General features: G+C 48.1%; 1 protein-coding gene across 4 annotated transcripts in view; it reads right to left on the bottom strand.

Annotated features, from left to right (window-relative positions):
* Positions 1-21,953, bottom strand: part of BRPF3 (bromodomain and PHD finger containing 3) — a 35,287-nt gene that overhangs the window by 9,779 nt on the left and 3,555 nt on the right. For 3 of the 4 annotated variants that reach the window (XM_059400136.1, XM_059400137.1, XM_059400133.1), the window contains exons 2-10: positions 19,950-21,426; positions 16,905-17,061; positions 14,248-14,379; positions 11,858-11,986; positions 11,255-11,567; positions 10,218-10,523; positions 8,095-8,601; positions 5,160-5,253; positions 1,300-1,397 (exon numbers count right to left, since the gene is read on the bottom strand). In XM_059400136.1, coding sequence (XP_059256119.1) covers positions 1,300-1,397; positions 5,160-5,253; positions 8,095-8,601; positions 10,218-10,523; positions 11,255-11,567; positions 11,858-11,986; positions 14,248-14,379; positions 16,905-17,061; positions 19,950-21,400 — 3,187 coding nt within the window. In that variant the 5' untranslated portion in view covers positions 21,401-21,426. The remainder of the gene's footprint in view (positions 1-1,299; positions 1,398-5,159; positions 5,254-8,094; positions 8,602-10,217; positions 10,524-11,254; positions 11,568-11,857; positions 11,987-14,247; positions 14,380-16,904; positions 17,062-19,949; positions 21,427-21,953) is intronic. The other variant, XM_059400135.1, reaches the window with a different exon arrangement.

Genomic DNA, 21,953 nt, shown 5'->3' with positions numbered 1-21,953 from the left:
AAACAGAAGGCCACAGAAAGAAATGAAGACAACTGTGTTAAGGTGATGATGGGACATCAGAGGGTCGAAATTTTTAAATTTCCTTTGGCATCATTTTATAAGTATATGGTTTTAAAAATAAGAGTAAAATGTCACTACCAGAATCACAATGTAGGTGCCAATCCGCTGCCAGTTTTGTGTTAGATGCTGATCCAATTCATCTAGACATGAGCCCTGCTTTCTGGGCGCTGACAGTCAGACAACAGTGAAATACACAGGCATGCATTCCTCAACACACGTATGAGAAAGAAACTGATGCTAAGGAAAAGTAAAGCGGTTGGGAAAAGGAAAGAAGAGAGGCCCTGACGCCTGTGTGTTATATGGAAGCTTCACGGGGCATCCAGAGTGCACCGCCCCGCCGCACAGGAGGGCTGCACAGAGATGGACTCGGAGAACAGCCCGCCCTGTCCCCACTCCACCTGAGCACCAACCAGCCCTCTCCTTTGGCCCTGCCTTGTCCTGTTCTTGAATCCCTCGGTCCATGTATGTCACTGTTTGGACCAGCCGGAATAGAATGTCTCATGAGGATGTAGCTGGAAGCACTGGATCGCATGAAATCTCAGGGCAATGTGTGAGATTCAGTAATCCAGGCTGTCACTGATCGCTCCAGTGAGGGCAGACTGGCAATGTCTCTGGAAACTACAAGTACATACTTCTCTCACATACAGTAGCTCCACTTCTCTACAGAAGTGCGTGCTCCCCAGCGATGCAAAATGATCTGTGTACAAGTTGCTCACTGATTATAATAAAGAAGTGAAAACAATCTACATGCCCATCCGTGAAAGACTGGCACTCCTAGATAATGGGACATCAGGTAGCCAATAAAAAGCACAGAAGCATCTCCAAGATATATTATTAACTGAAAAAAGGCACGGTTTAGAGGAACACATGTATATTAGCTTCTCTATGCACTCTCCTAAATATATGCAAAGGTCTTGGCTTATATAAATTTCATCTAGGGAGACACAAAAGAAACTGCTAGCAGTGGTTGTTCTAAGGAAAGGACCCCTGGTTTTTCATTATGCAGCCTTCTGTACCTTTTTCATTTTTGTTATCATGGGCATATATTACTATTCAAATTTAGGATGAAGTTCAAAAAAGAAAAAGAGTTTGAATGGCCTGGATGGCCTGGGAGGGAGAGACATCTCCATGCCCATGCCCAAGGGTTTTAGGAGCTACGGGTCTGGCTGCAGCCCACAGAGCTGGTTCTTTGGAAGGCCTACCCCGCCTCCCCAGATCCACCAGTACACTGCTCCTCACCTGAGCTGCTGTAGTCAGAATCTCCATTTACACCTTCCAGGAAGGGGACACGAGATAGGGCTGGTTTCCCACGGCTGCGTTTGGGGGGCGTCAGACCACTGCATATAGACCAAGAAGGCAGAGGGAGCAAAATGAGCAATTTCAATGACTAATACATCCACTGCTGCTCTCCTATGCCTGAGAGGAGGGGAGCTACAAAAACCCTTCAAGGAGAATAGTTTCTCACCTTCCCCTAATAACTTGCACTAACCCACGATATGCTTCCAACCACAAAGTTCCTATGAGGCTTTGAGGGACCACTTCATCCGTGTGGAAGGGCTCTGGATAGAGATGCCTGCTTCCTTGCCCAGGAACCTTGGCCTTCACCCAGAAGAAAGGTCAATCCAGGCACTTGTCAATCCTTCCAAGGTTTAAGCAGCCTAGTCACGAGAAGGGCCAGTCTTACATCTGTCCAGAATTCTTTTACTCTATGGTTCATGCTGCTTCTTTAGAAAATAATTTATTTTTGAGGTACAAAAATGTGCCTCTTTCCCAAACTTCCTATAAAGGACACGTCTTACTTCCTTAACTAGAAAAGACATTTTTTAATTGAAAAAAAAAAAAAATCCACTTCTCACTTCCACTTTGTGTGTGAAGTTTTTCTTAGACAGAGATGGATTTTTTTTTAAACAAATAAGACCAATTTTTTCCCATATGGTTACTGCAAAGAAGTAAAATATATATATATTAGACAAAGACTATAAGGTACTAAAGCAAAAATGGGAATGGTAATATCAGAATAATGGTATACGTGGAACCCACCCAAGCACCTATATTTTTAAATAGCTCTCAATGCAATTCTAACGTACACCATAGTTGTAAGCCTCTGGGCATGATGTAGCCAGGGTTTGTTCCCATCTAAACAGTGAGAAACATCACTCCTATAATTTTTTCAACAAAAAAGAAATGCTTAAAAGATGGGGCACCAATCTGCAGAAGAGTAGAAATGCTTAGGACACCCCTGATGGGATAAAAGGATGCCGGCGTCAGGACTGGCTGGAGAGAGTAGGGTACTCCTGTTTAACTGAATCAAAGCTGACTTTATTATAGCCTTTTTTCTTTTTTAAGTTTTCATATTATAGTCTTATTCAGAAAACCTTGCACAACCAGAACCCAATGAATCCTAATCCTTCAGTAACTGGCAGGTTGGTAGCTTTTTTTCCTGCTAGTCAAAATTAGAACCTGTTTAGGAAAAAAAAAAAAAATTAACACCCGGTTTACATTTCGGATTCAGTTCCCACTCACCCTATAAAAATCTGCCACTGGGCTTACAGACTCTGAGGCCTCTCAAAGTTCCTACCATGGATCTGGGGAGACATCTTCAAATGTGACAAAAGAGGCCACAACAGAGAGGTTAAGAGAAAAACTCTGGAGCCGACTACCTGGGTTCAGAACCTGGCTCTTCTATTCATGCGTTCTATGACGTTGAGCAAGTTACCTACCCTCTCTGAGGCTGGTGTCCCCATGGGCTGCTGTGAGGATCTACTGCATTAATACACAGGGCACTCACATACCCAGTACTCAACAAATGACAGATGGTAGTTATATAACAAATACTATTATATGAAGGGCAGTAAATTTTAATTTCTCACTTTAAATATTATAAACTACTAATGTTGTGTACTATCAAATGATGAGCTGAGCTCTGAGGAGGAAGAGCTCAATAAAAGAAGATACAACAAAACTAGGTCCGTGTATTCCTATTTCATAGAAAAGCACAAGTGACTCAACCTGGCCTGCATTTCAGCCCTCTTCCCAAGTTACGTAGATCTAAGCAGCCAACCCAATCTATAATTACTTTGTTTACTGGTCTAACATTCATCTGTCCCTTCTAAAAGATAAGCTCCATTAGAACACATCTTATCAGTACTTAGAACAATGCCTGGCTTGAAATAGGTGCTCAATTATTAATAATTGAGTAAGTGACCCATAGAAGGCACAGCCCCAGTCGGGCTCAGAATATCATCAGGAAAGATAAACCCCAGCATAGGTGGGCAAGGGAATAGGATTAGTGAACACAGGTTCTTTCAAGGTTTTTTCTACTTCTGGGATTATATGATTCCAGTAATTAGTAACTAAAAGGGTAAATGGGTGGCTCAGTTGAGCAGCTGACTCTTGGTTTCTGCTCAGTTTATGGTCTCAGGGTCTCAAGATCAAGTCCCACATCGGGCTCCGTGGTCAACACAGAGTCTGCTAAAGTTTCTCTCTCTCTCTCTCCTTCTGCCCCTACCCTCTATGTGTGCATATTCTCTCCCTCAAATAAATAAAACTTAAAAAAAAAAAAGTAAGTAAAATCTTCCTTTATGTACTTATCACCACAGTGTAGGGAGTAAAAAAGGAAAGAAAGAAAAAGGAAAAAAAAAATCTTACAGTTGGGAGTCCTGAACCTCCTATTTTAAACTGTGAAATTCCAGAGTCCCACTGACTTAAAGAGGAAATGCCTTCCAAGGGCATTGTTCCCACACTAAGCAGGGCTCTAGAGAAACTGGTGGCATGGAATAGAGTTCTACACAAAAGCAAACACACGGCCCAATCAGCAGGCTAACCAGAGGTTGGCCTGGCTCCCTTCCTGTGGTTCATGGCTGGGACGAGAGCCCTTCATGGAGCAAAGGGTCCAACACACCTTCCAACCTTAGTCAAGGGCTAAGAGGGGATAGTTTGTTAAGCTACTCCTACCTTATGCCGATGAACTGGGTTTCCAGGCATCATTATCTTTGAAAGGACTCAGGAATTCCAACCCAGGACCAAGGTGAAAACATCTTATAAGATTTTGAAAGCTCTGCCTCCTCTATGCCTAATACTGTGTTTCTTCCCATCTATTGCCCCTACATCTCTAGAGGCCACGGAAAAAGAAAGCTAGGGTGATTCTGAGGCTTGGTGGGAGGGAAAGCTCAAAGGAACCACATACCATGGCAGGGGTCCTCCCACAGCCACACATGGCCCCTGCCCCCAGAAGCCCAGTAGCCACAGTAGAGTGAATACTAACAAAACACACACTCAACCTGCCTTAGAAGCACTTCAAACCTGGACGTAGAGTCTTTTAGTGCTGCCCTGGGACCTTTCCTCCCCTACTCTGAAGCCAGGATCCATTCAATGGCCATGATGGGGGACCATGAGTTCGCTTTCAGGACAACTTGTTTCTCCTCTGTGGCACTGAGGGTCTCCCATTTCCAATAATCCCACTCTCCATAGTGTCTGGCAGAGCACCCATAATAGAGTGTAGGGATCCAATAAACTCTTGGACTTGGAAGGAACTTTAATGTTCTGGTCTCAGAAAGCCTCCCTTCTGGTAAAAGAATGGAAAAAGAAACCCATCCGTTCCCAACTCGAGGATGGCAGTAGAGCTGGGACCTTTGAATAAATGGCTATTCCAAACTTCCTATCTGCTCATTTCTTATTTGCCCACCACACCTCTCAAGATGCCTTTGCTACGATACCCCAAAAGGCAAAGGGCAAAACCGTGTCTGTAACTGGGTTATCAGAGTGGCCCAGCAGGGAAGGTGGGGGATTGGCTCAAATGTTAACTTCGCTGGGCAAAAGAGATTTGGCTGTCCCTGCCCTCTGGAGCCAAATTCAGCTCCACAAACCCTGCAAAGCATCAGCGCCACTCCTCCCCTCCCAGTCGGATCAGCCTAAGAGGCAAGGGTTATCCCCATTTCCTAGGAGCTACCAGTGCTATGGACCAGAGGCCTCAGGAAATAGCAGGAGTGGGGGAAGAAAAATCTTAGATAAGCAGGAGGAGGTTCCATCTGTAGCTGAACAGAGAATAAAGGGGGAGGTGGCAGAGCTGCCAACAAAGATTTGGGAACAACTGTTCTTACCTGCAAGCTTCAAATGCCAGTCCGCCACTGAGACCCAAACTACACTCGGAGTCAGACCCGCTTTCAGTGTGTTTTCCAAAGCCGTTGGTCACGCCTGCCAAGGACACAGAATAAGCCTCAACTCGGAAACCCCCTTCCCCTGACCCATGCTGGTGTGTGAGGCAGCTGCCTCAGGAGGGCTCAGTGAGGACTCAGGAGGGCTCAGGTGGAAGAGGGTGGCTGTTCTTCCCACATGGGAGATAGGTCTTGGGTGGTGGAAAGAACCCAGTGAAGATTTGGGGGAAATGTTGACTAGGGCAATGAGCAGACACTGCATTTTCCTTCCCATCCCTCTGGTTTAAGGGAAACACAGCACACAGTTCACACCAGTTACTGTCAGTTGGCTACAAAAGGAAATACCAAGACTTCCCTACTCCAGCTGGCTCCTAAGTCCCTGGATCTGCTTCTAATTTCAAGTCTCAATTATCAGGGAGTCTCCTCTGCCTCTTGGGGAGCCCACCCACCTTGCCTCTTCAGATAAACACTCACACACCCTATCTATCACACAGCTGGCAACAGCTAGCTTCATTCTTTTGGGATGGTGTCAGGGGAGGTTGGGGAAGGGTAGTGGCTATGTCAGTCCCACCCCAAGATACCTAGCAGAGCTGGTCAGAGCTGAGGATAGGGGACTTGAGCACCTCTAAAGGAGACCTGACCTTGCTGGCCTGGGAGTCAAGAGTTCCCTAGGTCCTGGACTGGGCTCTGAAATACACGGCCCTTTTCCTCTTTACCTCTTCTTCTCCATTTCTGAAAATAATACCTTCTTACTTAAAGAGGACAGTACTAGGTATGAATGAGAGAAGTCTGTTTATAGAAAGGGGCCCTTTGGAGGAAATGAAGGCTGTCTGGTCATCCCAGGGGCATGAGGCTCATGAGCTGCCAAGGCTTCCAACTCTCCTCTCTAGTCCCTGATTCCTAATCACATTCCAGAGTCCTAGGAGTCTGGAAGCTGAGCCAAGAGCTCGAGAGCTCTCGGTCAGACACCTTGGCCAGAGAACTGTGAGTACAAGCTACACCTGGAAAAGCAGGTGCCTGAGCCAAGATATCTGGACTCTAACCTGACTCTGCCTCTATGATGTTACAGCTTCTGTTTAAATCACGAAGCCAGCTGCGTCTCAGCTGCCTTGACTGCCAAAGATCAACACCTATTTTTGGGAGACTCCACTAAAGTTGTACAGAAATATTCCTGGGTGCCAGGCCTCTGCGATGCTGGGGAATGAACGGATTCTAGCAGGTTCCCAAGCAGTAGAGTAGGCCCTCTCGGGTTGGATGAGCCTGACACCCAGACCTATTTCCCAATAGTGGGATTTTTCATTTTTAGTGCACAGCCCTCTCAGTGCTGTTTGGCTGCTCCTCACAGAGCGGAGACGACCGCGGTAACTGCGACCATCGACTGCTGCGTGCCAAGTACTTCACACAGTCTATTTCCAATTCTTAGAGCCTCCTACTAGAAATAAGAAATAAGTCTGAAAGGTTAATTCATCTGCCCAAACCTATACAACTGGTCAGAAGATGGGACTTGAACCCTGGTCTGCCTAACTCCAGGCCTCACTCTTGGTTCCATATACTAATCTATTGACGGGGAAGGGAAGGTATTGCTAGAAACAAAGTGTTAAGTGGGAAGACAAAAAGCATATACTGGCCACACAGCCCAAAGCCACCACATAAAAGGATGAGAACAACACAAAAAGCAAAAGCCCAGAGCGGGCCCCTCCCACCAAGCAAGCTGCCCTCCCCCATCCCACTGAGACTGCACAACACTGTCTGCACCTCCAGGCCCTCCTCACCCATCCAGCCTTGGCTCCTGGTGCTCCAAGAAGCCCCTCTTCAAACTGTCCCTCACAGGCACTCTGTCCTTGTTCCCATGCACATGGGCCTGAGCCCTTGGCTCCACCTATTCCCCGATATTCTGCCTTCTTCCCACAGGACCAGCTCAGGCCCCGCCCCCTCGTGAAGCCCAAGTCCTCTAGCTCCTAGTCCCTGCCTGCCTCCAGCAGTGGTGTCCCCAACACACAACCACGTATGGTCCTTCTAACATCTGTGCACCTCAGGACACCATCTGGTCTCCCCCCGGACTGTGGACTCTTCTAGAGCTGGAACTCAGTCTGACTTACTGTATGACCCCGTAACCAGCTTGTGCTGGATGTATAGTAAGGACTCTTTAGTGACAGAGCCCCCATTAGCCAGCCCTGGAGCCCCATCTCCACCCACACCCTGGCTAAAGCTGCTGCAACCGCACTGGCTTCCTCACTGGCCCAGGCACGCAGGCACTTCCACCTCCAAGGCCTGTGCACTTGCTAGCCTATCTTTTTGAAGTGTTCTTCCCCCAGACACCCAAATGGCTTATGCCTCCAACTCCTTCAAATCTTTACTCAAATGTCCTCAACTCGGGCTTCCCCGGGCCATCCTCTCTAATACCACCCCAACAGCCCCCATTCCCCTTTCCTGCTGGACTTTTTGCCACAGTTTCTAATGGAAAATACAATCTACTCATTTGCTTTTAGTCTTTCTCCCTTACAAGGGAGATTTTCACCTTTTGCTCACTGATTTTCCCCCTATGCCTAAGATAATGCCTCACAGAATTATCTGATGAATGAATAAACTAAAGTGAAGGTAGGAACTACTTTATGGCATATAGATTTGCATTCCCTTCAGGGCCAAAGAGGGTCCCAGACACAATCTGGCCGTCTCAAATTACTTTCTCAAAGCCTTTTCCTCCAGGCCCCTACTCATGCGCCAGGCCCAAATGTAAACTACGGACCCTCAATGCTTCTATTGGGTCCACAGGGACCATGAGGGAGGCAGCCAACTGGTGGTGTGTGTGTGGGGGGGGTGCTGGCTGGCAAGACAAAGCAAGAAAGCAGATGAGAAGTAGAGAAGTCACCAGTGTGGTCACCTGTCTCCTCTTCCAGTCGGGGGGATCTCTCCCCTTCGCTCTCACTACAGCTCCTGCTCCTTGGCCGTTTCCGGGAGTGCTGTTCATCATCGATGCTGGCCGGAGAGGCAGGAGAGCCCACTGCACCGTGGTCCTCGCCATTCTCCAGGGCCCTATCTGGGCTCCTCTGTAGCTTAACCCCATTCTTGGCCTTCTTGAAGAGGACTGAGGTGCGGCGGCCCACACCACTGAGTGGGGCACCAGCAGGGGCATCAGGGGCCATCAGAGATACTCTGTTGATGCCATTGTCACTGAGCAAGCGTTGCAAGGGCTCACTCCCAATCTGCAGAGGGGATTTTTCCAAGAGCTCATCTTCTTCCACCTTTTTGGGCTTTAGGAATCGGCTTGGAGGTTTGCTATCATTTATGGGTTTCAGAGTAGGGGGATCTGGAGGCGAGTCTTGCTCAGACAAGGAAGGAGCAGGCCCAGTGGGCTCCAGGGTTGGTGGGGGAGGCAGTTTGGAGTCATCTGTTAGACAAAAAGAGAACCTGCTTGAACATTTTAGAAAAAGTCTGCCCCTACAAGCCAGATACTGACACTGATGACCAAGAACCAAAGGCATGGGCTATTACAAATCTTGACGCATATGCCAGGTCTCCTTGTCTGAGGCAAAGAGAATGTAGAATTAAGCTTTATCTACATTAATGATTCTAAACCATGTGTATTAGAATCACCTAGGCAGTTTCTTAAAAATTCCAGTGTCGAGGTCCTATCCCAGACCAACTGAAACTATATCTCTAACTATGGGATATTTTTTTAAAAAGCTTTACCAGGTGAATCTGATGAAATGAGTGTTACAAACCATTACTCCACACCTGAGAAAACTGAAAGCCAGCTGGCTTCGATCCTCAGGCAAGTTCAGCTTTACAGATTAGAAGTACACAATGCGCATTCGACTCAAGTGTTTTCCCTTCTGCCAATGTATTTTGTCTCCTATCACCCAAGTAAAGCAAGTAGTACAAACAGAAAGAATAAGTTTACAAATGTGGAAAAATTAGAGCAAGTAAGTTAAATCAGTGGTTCCCAAACATGTCTGGTCTTTTGCCACTGTGAAACTTTTAAAAATTACAACTTTCAAGCCACAGCCCAGACTTCCTTCATCTGACTCTTTGAGAAGAGAGGCCTGGGAATTTTGTTTTGAAACTCACTGGGAAAAGCTCTTCTGGCCAGTCACTAGGCTGCACTGCCATAGCCCAGGAGTGCGATACAAGTGGCATGCTGACTGCCACCTAAAGAACCAGAAAGAGTGACTGCTAAATGGGACCTCCCAGCCATGTCCTTATTCTTGGTCAACCTAAAATAAAATGGACCATTTCTTGCAATTTGACCCCTTAAGCTCTGGAGATAACCGAACCCTTCTAGGCTGTGTGGATGACAGATCATCCCCCCAAGCTGTAGGCTCAGCTCTGAGGACCTGTATGAGGAGTACAATTTTGTCCCCAATGAAGGGGAAGGATGGAAAGCAGCTCAGCTTTATGACTGGTGAGACTGGTGAGAAAAGACTCCGGACGTCTTTTGCAACCTGGCCTTTCTGCTTGGGATAGGTCTATAGACTTGGCCAGCTGGGGTCAAAGCCATGAGGTAGCTCAAGAAGCCAGACCATCTTTAGGGTCTTTCTTCCTTTTCTATTCTCCTACCCCACAACTTAATCTGTTCTAAGAGCCTATTTGCATGATGGCTCAAGGTGAGCTAATATTTAACTATTATGTGCAATACAGTCATATCAGGTACAAAACACTATAATGCTTTCTTACTGGTTAGTGAAGACCTGCTGGGCCCCAGTCTCTGAAACTCCCCAAACCTGTCCACAATCTAGCAATTTAACATCCCCGTCAGTGGTCCCCAAGAACACACTCCAAAACAACAGCCAACATCCACTCTGCTGACTTTTGGTCTCTACTGATTATTACATATTTTGGATATCATCCCTGGATATACATGGAAGTGTGACCCCTCCAACAGTTTTTGCTTGCCCACAAGGGTCAGACCTAAGCTCAGGGAAGGATGCTTCCACTATGGGATTTCAGCTCAACCCTTACTCCGTTACATAGGCCTCCAACCCCCTGACTGCACCCGTCTCTCACCTCTGTCCCCATCGTCTTCTGGCTCCTCCTGTGGGGCCTGCTCCAGCACAGCCACATCCCCCTGGGGCCCTGCTGGCAGCTCCCCATTGGACACAGTCTTGTTCAGTGATGGTGGCTGTGGTGGTGGTGGTGGCTGCGCCAGCTTCTGCCGAAGGGCATTGATCTCCCTGCGCAGTAGGCGGACGCGGCGGGTCCGGGCCCCACTGGACCGCATGGCGCTCACCAGGTCCAATTTCTCCAGCAGCTCCTTCAGCTGCACCTCCGGGGACAAATGGGCCCGGTTCTCTGGGATGAGGATGTTGTCCACTGCCAGGGAGAAGGGAGGACAGAAGGGGCTGAAGGACCTGCCCAGCCCAGGGCAAAGGGAAGGGACTGAATCCTTCGGATGCAAAATATTCTCCTGGAATGCTTGGGCCAGTGGCTTCTAGCAGTGTCACTGTGAGGCCTTGGCCCTGGTATCACCACCACCCAGAGGGCAGCCACAGGGACAAGGTCAGAATCTGGGAAACATCTGCAGGAAGCAGTTCACATCATAATTACAGGCTCCGTGGAGCAGGCACGAGGTAGCTTGGCAATCCCCCAGCCTGTGACTGGCTTCTGCCACCGAGAAGCAGAGAGCAGGGACAGGCAGAATGCAGGGCTCAGAAGCAATTCCGTTTTCCTGCTCCTCTACCTCCACTCCTCTGAAAGAGCCAGGCATACACTAGCATTGCACTCTCCCTGCTCCATGCTCGAAAGCCACAGGGAGGGCATCCAGAAGAGGAAGATCCCTCGTAAGGATTTAGCTTTTCAAACAGACAGCAAGTACCTGATTTCCTTTCCTGCCACTCAAGAAATACTTGGTAAATTAGTTAAACTTTAACTCCTGGAACTACTGCAGCCACAAGCAGGTTTATCTCAGCCTGTGCCTACTCTCAGCTCTCCTCCTCATGTCTACCCTATATAGCTCCAAGGTCCACCCTGATCCCTGGCTCTCTGGGCTCCATCCCTGTGCCTCCTCCTGGTCCCTCTTCTCCCCACCCATCCAGGCTTCTCACCGTCTTCCCAGGAGAAGCGGTAAAAGTCCTCCAATTTGGGTGACTCAGGCAAGTGGGTACCCCTCTCGGGGTCATAGCCGATGTTCTCTGCCTGCCGCCGGGCATGCCGCAAAATGGCCCCTCCCAGGTCCCGCAGGCGGACAGCTGCTCGGTGGAAAATTGTGTCTTTAGCATTATACTTCATGCAGTTGGTAACTATAAGGTTAAAGTCCTCCTCAAACTCCTCCAAGGTGCGGTACAGGTGAGATTCCAGCTTCCGTCTCATAGTAGAAAAATCCATTGGCTTGGATATGAATTCCAGGTAATCTGGAACCTAAACATATAAAACCTGTACAATTACAATAACCATTTACTAGCCAAACAGATGCACCCTTCACCGGTACTCTTGCCTCCCCATTTTCTGGTTTGGCACGCTGGCTCAGGCAGAGCCCCAGGGCCCTGGTTCCCCCTGGCTTCCTGACCCCTCACCCTGGGCAAGTCTACTAGCTTTGCCGGAAACCCCCAGGTTTTGTCCACCCTATGGCCCAACCCGTTTCTGGCCTACTCAGACCCTGCTTCCGATTCAGGAGGGGCTCACTGCTCGGGAAGTGTGAGGGAACTTGCCTCACTCAGGTTGACAGGTTCGGCAAAGATGTGAGCTGGATCCTTCTCCTGCAGCAAGTCCAGTGTGGTCCTCAGCAGCACGTTGAAGGGCATCAGCTCTAGCTCCATGGCAGCCTGCTGGACCTTGACCTGTGGAGAAGGTGGAAAGAGATCAGGATATCCCTTGCTGAGAGGCACCCAACAACTTCTTGATAACTTAACTTTCGCCAATCATGTACAACAAATTTTCAAAGGACGTAAACTGACCAGTATATGAGGAGCAATCACCCAGCCCTTGGCCCAGAAATAATGACCAACAGCTACCACTTTGTGGCTGTTGTATCAAGCACCTATGTATCAAGCACTATACCAAAAACTTCCAATAATATGTTAACACTTTCATAGTCCTTCTTAAATGCCAAGTAACATTCTAAACATTTTATATGATATTTTATATAAATACAAGCATTTTATATAATATAATGAGGTAGGTACAGATGAGGCATTTTACAAAGAAGCAACTGGAGCACAGCAAGAGTAACTGGCCTGAGCTACACAGCCAATAATGGGCAGAGTCCGGATTCAGTCCCAGACAGTCTGATTCCAGTGTGTGCTCCTGACTACTATGCCATGCTGCCTCTCTAGATTACCTCAGTTTATCATCACAATAACCCTGAGGGAGAAATGGCTATTATCCCCATTTTACAAATATGGAAACTGAGGTTTGGAAAGAGGAGGACAAGAAGTCACTAACCGACAAGAAAGGATTTAAAGCCAGGTCTGACTTCATCAAAAGAGCACACTGATGATTTAAAATGCGACCTGGGCCAGAATTCTCACTTAGTATGCTGAGGTATCGATCCCACTGGCCCTTGGGGCATCTGGGTTGGCTGGGGATAACAAGGGCCTGGAGGATTCCCTCCTCAGGGAGCAGCAGCCTTGTGCATTTATAGTAGTATGTTGCACAAATGAGATTTTCTATGTATGCCCTAACATTACAAGGTTGGGAAGCCATGGATTAGGCTATGAAATGTTCCTTCTTCCTGGTGACATCAAAACAGGCCTGTCTGCTTCCTTTTCCCTTTTACTTCCCTGAACTGGAGGCAAGAAGCAAAGCTCAGCTGTGGGACCAGGCCTGAGATGGCACACGCAGTTTGAATCCATGGAGAAGTCCTGAGATGCCCTCCAAGCCACCCACACATGCTAGGTACAGCAAGAGCTGCCCAGTCTCTCAGAAGCCTGTAGCCTCTGAGAGAAGGGCTTGTGCTGGGGCTGAACAGTGAAGGAAGGTTTGGACAAAGAAAGAAAGGAACATCTTTAACCCGGGCCTCTGAAGCATACAAGTAACAGCTGCTATGCCTAGACTGAATAGAACAGTTTTGGCTTGTCATTCATTCAATTAATAGTATTTACTCTCTGCCATGTGCAGAGTGTGCCAGTGGACACTTCAGAGAGGCAAAGACGATCGATAATGATGAGGAGGACACCAGCTGACACTTCAATAGCCCCTATGATGTGCCAGGCACTGTTCTAAGCTCTTTATACATACTGATATATCTCCTCTTCACAACCTTAGGACATGGGTTCTATTATTCCCCCCATTTTACAGTCAAGGAAACTGAGGTATAAAGAGATTAAGCAACTTACCAATGTCACATGAGCACTAAGTGACAGAACCAGGACTTAAACTCAGATCATCTGGTGGCACAGCTCATATTCCTAACCCCTGCGTTACACTACCTGCCTCAACGTTCCCCATGCTTAGATGCTCAGACCCTCCTTGTCTAAAGGTTGGAAAATTTCAATTAATCAAGACCATAAATGTTTTTTGTTTTTTGTTTTTTATAAAGATTTTTATTTTATTTATTTGACAGAGAGAAAGCACAAGTAGGCAGAGAGGCAGGCAGAGAGAGAGAGAGAGGAAAGCAGGCTCTCTGCTCAGCAGAGAGCCCGATGCGGGACTCGATCCCAGGACCCTGAGATCATGACCTGAGCCGAAGGCAGCGGCTTAACCCACTGAGCCACCCAGGTGCCCCCAAGACCATAAATGTTTTAAGGGCCAAGTGAAAACCCTTGGAAGCTCCCAGGCCAGCAGTGATGCCCATCAGAATGGCCTGAGAAGCTTTTCAAAAATACTCAAGATCAGACTCTGTCTGAGATTTTCTGAGTCAGAAACTCCAGATAATATAATAAGCCTCTGCGTGAGGCCACTAGATGCTGAATCCCCATGGTTAGAAGCCATGTGCAGCATCATACCCAGTACAGACTAGCAGGCCTTGGAGCATCCAGTGCTGAGCGGGAAAGGGAGGAAGTGGACACCAGGCAGAGGTTCCTGGCTCTCCTGATGTCACACTGATAGTGGGAGAAAGAGATCTTGAACAAAAGACCTGAGGCTGGCAGCTCTTCCCCACCTGTTCCCGCTTGAGCTTCTCTCTTTTGCGAATCAGCTCAATCAGCAGCCGTGCCCGCTCCAAGTCATGACGGAGCTTCTGCCAGTATTTTAGCTCTTCCTTTACTGCACTCGTCTTCTCATCTTGCTCTCGCTGCAGGAAGGAAGGGAAAGGAAGGTGGAGCTGGAGACCCGCTTCATGCCCGGAGTCCTCTCAGTGTTCCAGCCTCTCAGGGTCTCGAGAGGGAAGGGCCCTGCACCCTGGTTGAGCCACGTTCCCGAGAACCCTTCTGCCCCCTCTCTGCCCCATGACTCCCTCCTGAGTTCCCCCAGACTTGCAGCAACATTTCTTAACTGCCCCAAAATAACCACGGCTGGAGTGAGAGCTGGGACTGCTTCCCTGCCTCCTAAGGATGCCAGGGGGCAGCTGTGCCCCTTGGGGCTAGAAAGAGTTTCAGAAGGAAACTAACAGACACCTTGAACTGAAAGAATTTCACCCTAGAGCTGCCACTTGGCTAGAAAACAAAGTGAAGTTCTTACTACAAGCTTGTACTAACTAACTTGAACATACCTTAAAATACCACCAGCACCAAAAATCATGATTCCTACCCTAGAAGAGGTTACAGTAGAGTTGGCGGAAGAAGAGGCACAGGGTTTGACACACAAGGGCACAGCAGTATAAACATAATAAAAACTCAAGAGATACACTGAATATAAAATGCTGAGAGGATATAAAATAGAGAGGATCTGAGTGTGTTGGAGAGGGCCAGGGAAGGCTAACCATAGAAGCAATCTTACTAGGGTTTCATATGGTGATGGACATAAGGGAACAAAACCAAGACCACAGGGAAGAAGTATGAAGGCAGAATTAGTGATTCTTTGCTTGATGAAAAAAATAGCCTGGCCAGAGCAGAACAGCTAGAGAACCACAAAAGCCAAGGAATATCTAGGAATTCAGCTGGTAAGAAGCCTCAACTCCAGCAAAGCACCTGGATGTGGCCTGCCCAGAAAGGGGAATATATTCTGGAAAAAGAATATACTGGAAAATGGTGTGTAAGACAGTATCCATCGCACAGCAAAGAAAGAATTAGAGGTGGAAGACTCCCTAGAAAGCTATTTCTGAAATTAAGGGGGTAAAGGGCATGGGTGAGCAGAGGAGCTGTAGCATGGGGACAAAGGACCATATACTGATAAACTCCTCCCAAAACAGCATAAGAGCTGATTGACTGTGGCTTGTTGTGGAGGAAAAATCAAAATTAACTCCAAGATGGGGAATGCCAGAGGTTAGGAGAGGGAAGGATCCATGTCAATAATGGGGAGGGGCCTCTGGATGGCCCAGTCAGTTAAGCATCGGGCTCTTGATTTCAGCTCAGGTTATGGTCTCCTGGGATAGAGCCCCATGTTAAGCTCCACACTCAGTGGGGAGTCTCCTTGAGGATTCTCTCCCTCTGCCCCTCCCCTTGCTCTCTCTCTCTTAATAAATCTTAAAAAAAAAAAAAAAGGAAAAATACATTTACCAAGAGGAAGGATGATAATGAATTCAGCTTCCAATAACTGAATTCTAGGAAACAGTATCTACGTGGACATCTGTGGGGCTCCTGCCCCAGAGGGACTGAGATCAGAAAAAAGGAATGAGGACAAGACAAGAAACATGGAGCTATTGCCACACTTCCTTATAACTATTGAGAGTATAGGAGCTCTCCCAGCAAATGGGGAGCCAGTAGAGCCCCTGGGAATGTTATTACAGAGGAGTAAAAAGTCGGGTCAACACAAGGTGCAGCCAGCCACATGGAGGAGGAGGGAAATGGGGTCACAGAGAAGCTCTAAGACGAGGTGATCCATGATTCCATGATGTCAAATGCAGCACAATGGCCAATATGGTGAGAATGTGAGGTACGGCTTGCTGGGCTGGAAGGAGGTGCCTGATGTTCTAGGAGAGCCTACAGAGGAGCAGGCAGACCACTTCAAGGAGTGCAGACTTGCACTTCAGGACTTTAGGTAAAAAAGACAAAAGCGCAAGCAAATAGAACTCAGAGGGCATAAGAGTCACATAAAAGACTGCTTCATCTCTGGGGTGGTGGTGTGGAAATATTAGAAGGCAGAAGCAATGGAGCAAGTGAAAATAGAAAAAGAACTAAAGATGGTTGAAAAACAAAACAAGAAAAAAAAAAAAACAGGAGGTCTCCAACCAATTCAGTAAATGCTAAACGTGCAGGAGCTCTGTAGCTAAAAAGCTACCACAACTGGCCAGGCTCTGTGCAACAATTTAGATGGCATATTCATGTGTTTTCTACAAAACATTTTTTGGCAGATGTCAGTATAGTGTCTTAAGGAAAGTACTCCTTGTCCTAATTCATGCAACCCGACTGCCTGGCCCTCATTCAACCCACTTCTTCCTTTCTGCCACGTCTATGAAGTTTTCCCTATATCTATGGAAAGCTGGGCTTGCTCTCTACTCTCCCCTAGAATTTGCTTCAAAGTCAAGCCTTCCCCATCTAGAAGGAGATGCTGTCTGGGCCCAAGAACTCTACATGCTGGAGGTCATGCCTGGGAGATGCCACCTGGAGGGGTGACCGCCTACAGGCAAAGGCTCTGCAGAGGGCTCAGGGAGGGTGCCCCAACCAGCCCTCCTCCTTCTTCACACTCCACCTCTTCTACCCCTTCGATCACTTCACCTACCTGCTCGGCGTTTCTTTGGGACTGCAGGTGGGAGTGCAGGCGCCGGATGAGAGGGACGCCATTCCGTGCCTGCCGCTTCAGTAGCCAGTAGTTGTGAAGCCGCTGTATGAATTGGTTTTTCCTCTGAAAGGAGAGACCACTACAGATCTTGTTCAACCTTGAGTAGAGGCACAGGGAAGTGAAAGACAAGGTCAGTGGGCAACCCTGATTACAGCCTCCTTTTAAACCCCGTTTCATTTCTAAACCTTATATATAAAGGAAGAATAAAGTGGCCAAATGCCTCACCTCAGAGAAAGGCTTAAAAAAAGACAGCAAAGTTAAGCAGCTCAGATTCAGCATGAGATAGATGTATCACTTGATTTTCCATCTCCTACCTTATAGTCCTGATTCTCCAAAAGAACACTTTTCCAGGAATCCTGTTTCCTACGGTCCTGGATCCTGAGAAACAGGCCTGTGCCCTGAACTCTTGATAAAGGCAGCAAAAGAGAGCAGGGACTTAAGTAAACCGTGGGCAATGTGGTCACTACTTCCTCTGCCCTGTGGCTGAGGGTTCCCCCAGATCAGGGAATAATCCACAGGCAAGCTGGAAGGGAAACTACTAGAAGTACACCAGGCTACTGCTTTCTGAGCTCAGATGCAACATCTTGGAGCTGTCTGACCTCTGGTTTTTCATGAAAGATCTCAGCAGCTTAAAAAGGTCTAATTTTGAACGAAAAGAAAAAAAAAAATACTGGATAAGAGGATGGAGAATCTGCAAACTTAGCTGGCTAAACTAACCCAATAGAGGTCATAAGGTCAGGATTTAAGCCAATAATACGTGGGGCAGCGGTGGGGGCGGGGTGGGAGAGGTGGGAGTGAAAGGGGCAGGAGTTAATGAGAGCCTGTAATCTTTATCCTACTAGCCCTGTTGTAAGATTGGTAACATTAGTCTCACAGTAACAAAAGATGGAAAGGCAGCTTAGGAACAGAGGCTGGATGAACTGTCAAAGTCACTAATGCAGCTAGGAAGCTGAAGGAGCTGGATGAGATGTGAATCGATGATCTCTCTGCTATAGCATCCTGTGTCCCAAAGTTGGCTCTCCACAGAGGAAGCAAGGCCTCTGTGCCCCTGTTGGGTTTCCTCCACTTTTTCTCTTCATCTCACTCCACTGAGAGGAAGGTAAGTGTGGCTAAACAAGAAAGTAGAAGCTAAGGATGGGTATGGTGGGCTGGGTATTGCTCACCCAGGCCCTGTACCTTTCCACAGTCAGACATTCCTGCCCCAAAGCCAAGCTTATGAAATCAAGGCCTAGGCCTTTCCCCAGAGAACAGATCCCCCACCAATGCCCATGCCAAGCACACCTGCCCAGATGCAGGCAGTCCCCTCCCTCTACAACCTCTTGGCCATGGAGGGTTCCCACAGCATCTGTGCAGGTAGGGAAAAGAATAATAAAACAGCAGCAGCAGCAGTAGCCACCGTTTATTGAGCGCTTACTATTTACCAGGCACTGTGCTAAGTGCTTTACTTATACCATCTCATTTATTTCTCACAACAACCCTATGAGACTCATTTACAAAGAAATAAGGCTTAAAAAAGTAACCTGCCAAAGGTCACACAGGTAATAACAGGAGCATTCAAAGCAGGTCTGTCTAGTTTTTCTTAGCCAGCGTGCTGTGCTGGCCCCTGCAAGATACATCTATCAGAGCACACACAACAACCAAAAAAAAAAAAAAAAAAAAAAGTCTAGTCGCAGGACACAGCCACCCTAAGGATGTTACTAAGCACGGACCAGCTCAACAACAGGGAAGAGTGTAGCCAAAAACAGCTCTGTGACTAAAAGACGGTTCCAGTTGACTGAATTCTAACTCCAGCCATGGATTGCCACAAGAGCCTCTCCCCTCCTACTCTCTTTCCACGACTGTGCCTCCTTCCCAGACTGACAAGTCTGGGTGTGTGCTCCCCTTACAACAACTCATTCCCTGCTATCCTCTAGCACACTTTCCTCCCTATCCTTTTCAACAAGAGAAAGAGGCCAACAGGAACAGAGCCTGGAGGTATCATGAGTCCCAGCCTGTGGTTAGGTTCTATGCTTCCCACCTGGTTCCAGCCCTTTGAACAGGACTTGGCATATAGTAAGTGCTCAATAAACAACTCATTGAATGAATAAAGGAGTGAACAACTTTACCTCCTGTGGCAGCAGTTTCTTCATCTGGGGGTATGGGAGAAGGTGCAAGGACTACATTAGATCAATAATCTCCAAGATTCCTTCGTGTTCTAATACTATTTACTTTCTAAAGAATATCACCCTTCAGATGAGCATCCACTGGGAAATCTTTCTGGTCTTTTGCTTTTCTGCCCTCCAACAACTACTTCATTGATGGTCAAAAATAGGTACAATGGTCCCTCTATAGACTCAGTAGGGAGCAAGGTGGATTAGCTATACAGCTGAATCGAATGAGCCTGTTTCCCCTAAATCTAAAAGCTTCTCAAGAAGAGAAACAGCATGTCTTCCCCACACCACCACCCCCTCACATAAAGCCCCCATCATTCCTAGAACAGAGCTTTCGAACAAGAGACATCCATACTGACCCCCTGAAACAGTGGTTCTCAGTCCTATCCCCACAGGGGTTTTTGGTAACATATGTGGGGGAGTGTCTGAGTTTGTCACAAAGCCCATGCAATGAGGGAGGGGACGCAAATGGCACTTACAGACAAAGATCAGAGATGCTAAACATTGAGAAAGTATAGGACTGTCCTAATAATGAAGAATTGTCCTGTCCCAAATACCACTTGTGCACCTGTTGAAAAATACTGTTTAAGACACCCTTCACCTGGGTTTCTAAGCAACTAACTGTCTCACCTGGAAGCAAATGAAACACATTGCTCTCAGGGCATAATCAAAACCACAAACCAAACCAGGGTCCAAAGGAGAAGTCTAAATTTAACAGCACAGAAGAGAACAAACGTTCACCAACCATGCTTGGGGAATGAGGTCCTGGCTCAGGACCAATACCAGCCCAAAAAGAAACCATCGGTCCACGGGGAGCCCTCCTGGGCAGGCTTACCTATAAGAGGGTATCTGTGGGACAGTGACCATGGGGACAGTGGAGGGCGTATCTCGGCCCACTTCCTCCGGCTCCTTCTTGATCTTCTGCTTCAAAGTCATCTTGTTCTTCTTGGGCACCCCCTTGAGGGGGCCACCCACCCCACCTTGGCCTTCATCTTCCTCCTCCTCTTCCACCTCTTCCTTCTCTTCTTCCTCTCCACAGCCTTCCTTCAGCCCTTCCTCATCCCCAGTCTCACTGAGGCTCCCAGGGGAGTCCCCCTTCCTCCTTCCAGTGGCAGCTCCTGGCGGTGAATGGGCCTCACAGTAGGCAGTCTTGCGTACTGTGAAGATGGTGCCGTTGAGGCTGGTCTCACGCATGGGCTCGATCTTCATGAAGAGCCCAGCCCGCTGTGCACATGTCACATGGAAGGCTGTGTAGCAGTTTACCTTATGGCACTGGATGGCTGCCCCCAGCCCCTTCTGCTTGCAGATATAGCAGGTGAGTTTCCAGCGGGCAGGTGGGATGTTGTCGATGCCCTCAATGGGCTCCAGGAACACGGTGTTAGCAAAGCAGACTTCAGGGATCCAGATGGCACACACCACGTGTGCCCAGTGCCCATCGCTGGTCTGTTTGAAGGCGCCACCCTTATTGGGGCAGAGGACACAATCCACAGGCCGGGAGGGAGACTGCAGGCAGCAGCGGCAGAGCCACTGGCCCTCGGGGATGTAGGGGACACCATAGCACTCCTGGTGTACAGCCAAGTTGCAGATGTCACAGAAGAGAATGACGTTGCTGTTGTGGCATTCATCATCCAGACACACACAGCAAAAGGCATCTTCGTCAATAAGCGACTGCTGGGCCCCACTGCTGCGACTCTCCAAGTAGGACTCCTTCTCAAGCCGGTCTACCAGCAGCTCAAAGGTGTCTGCTGACACCAAACTGTGCCCATCTACACGCCGCTTCTCATTCACCATGTCCAGCCAGGCAAGGTCCTCCTCATCCATGTCATACTCTACCTCTGCATCCAGGTCTTCGGGTGGCTTCTCGATGTAGCGGTAATAGGCAGCAGGCAGCGGGGGGGCTTCTGGCTGGCTGCCTGAGTCCACCATGCGAAAGCTGGGTTGTGGGAGGTGGAAGGAAGTGCCGGACGCATGCTTGGAACAGGACTCCTTTTTCTTGCCCTTGGAGGAAGGTTTTTTGGACTTGCCAGGGAACTGAGGTTGCTCACTGTTTTCCTTGTTGCTGTTGCATTCGGTGATATCCTGGGCGGTCAGCTCATCTTCTGTGATGATCTTGAGTGGGTCATAGATGCTAATTCGATGCAGGCGTCCATCAATGTCCACCTCGACAATCCGCTGGGCCTGGGCATATGTCAAGGTTTCCCGAGTAGGCGAGCACTTCAGACTGTAGGGGGATGGGGAGCGCCGGCCCTCGGCATTCTGCCGCGACTTCCGGCGAGGCTTCCTCATGGCACCAGGGAATCAAGGGAACAGGCCTAAGGAGAAACCAGGAGACTGGGCTAAAGGTTCAGGCATGCACTCATTTACCCTTCCACCTGAGTGGCCACCAAGAAAGAAGACTGTCTCCTCCCTCTGTCTGAACATCCTGTCCCTCAGACATCCACACAGCTTGCTCCTTCAAGTTTGTTTTTTTGGTTTTTTTTTTTTAAACAAACACTGCTTCTCAATGAGAGCCTCTCCCACCACTCTTCCCTAAAACTGCAAACCTCTTTCATCCTGCTTTACTTTTCACTGTAACACTCACAATTTTTTATTATGCTATGTTACTTGCCTATTTATCATGAATGTTCGCTTCCTTCCATTAAAAATGTAAGCTCAGTAGGGCACCTAGGTGGCTCAGTGGGTTAAGCCTCTGCCTTCGGCTCAGGTCATGATCTCAGGGTCCTGGGATCGAGCCCCACATCAGGCTCTCTGCTCAGCAGGGAGCCTGCTTCCTCCTCTCTCTCTCTCTCTCTACCTGCTTCTCTGCCTACTTGTGATCTGTCACATAAATAAATAAAAT

The sequence above is a fragment of the Mustela nigripes genome, chromosome 5 (genome assembly GCF_022355385.1).
Source record: "Mustela nigripes isolate SB6536 chromosome 5, MUSNIG.SB6536, whole genome shotgun sequence".
NCBI classification, from domain to species: Eukaryota; Metazoa; Chordata; class Mammalia; order Carnivora; family Mustelidae; genus Mustela; species Mustela nigripes.
The sequence above is the reverse complement of the archived record's forward strand: the minus strand, read 5'-3'. Positions and strand labels throughout refer to the sequence as shown.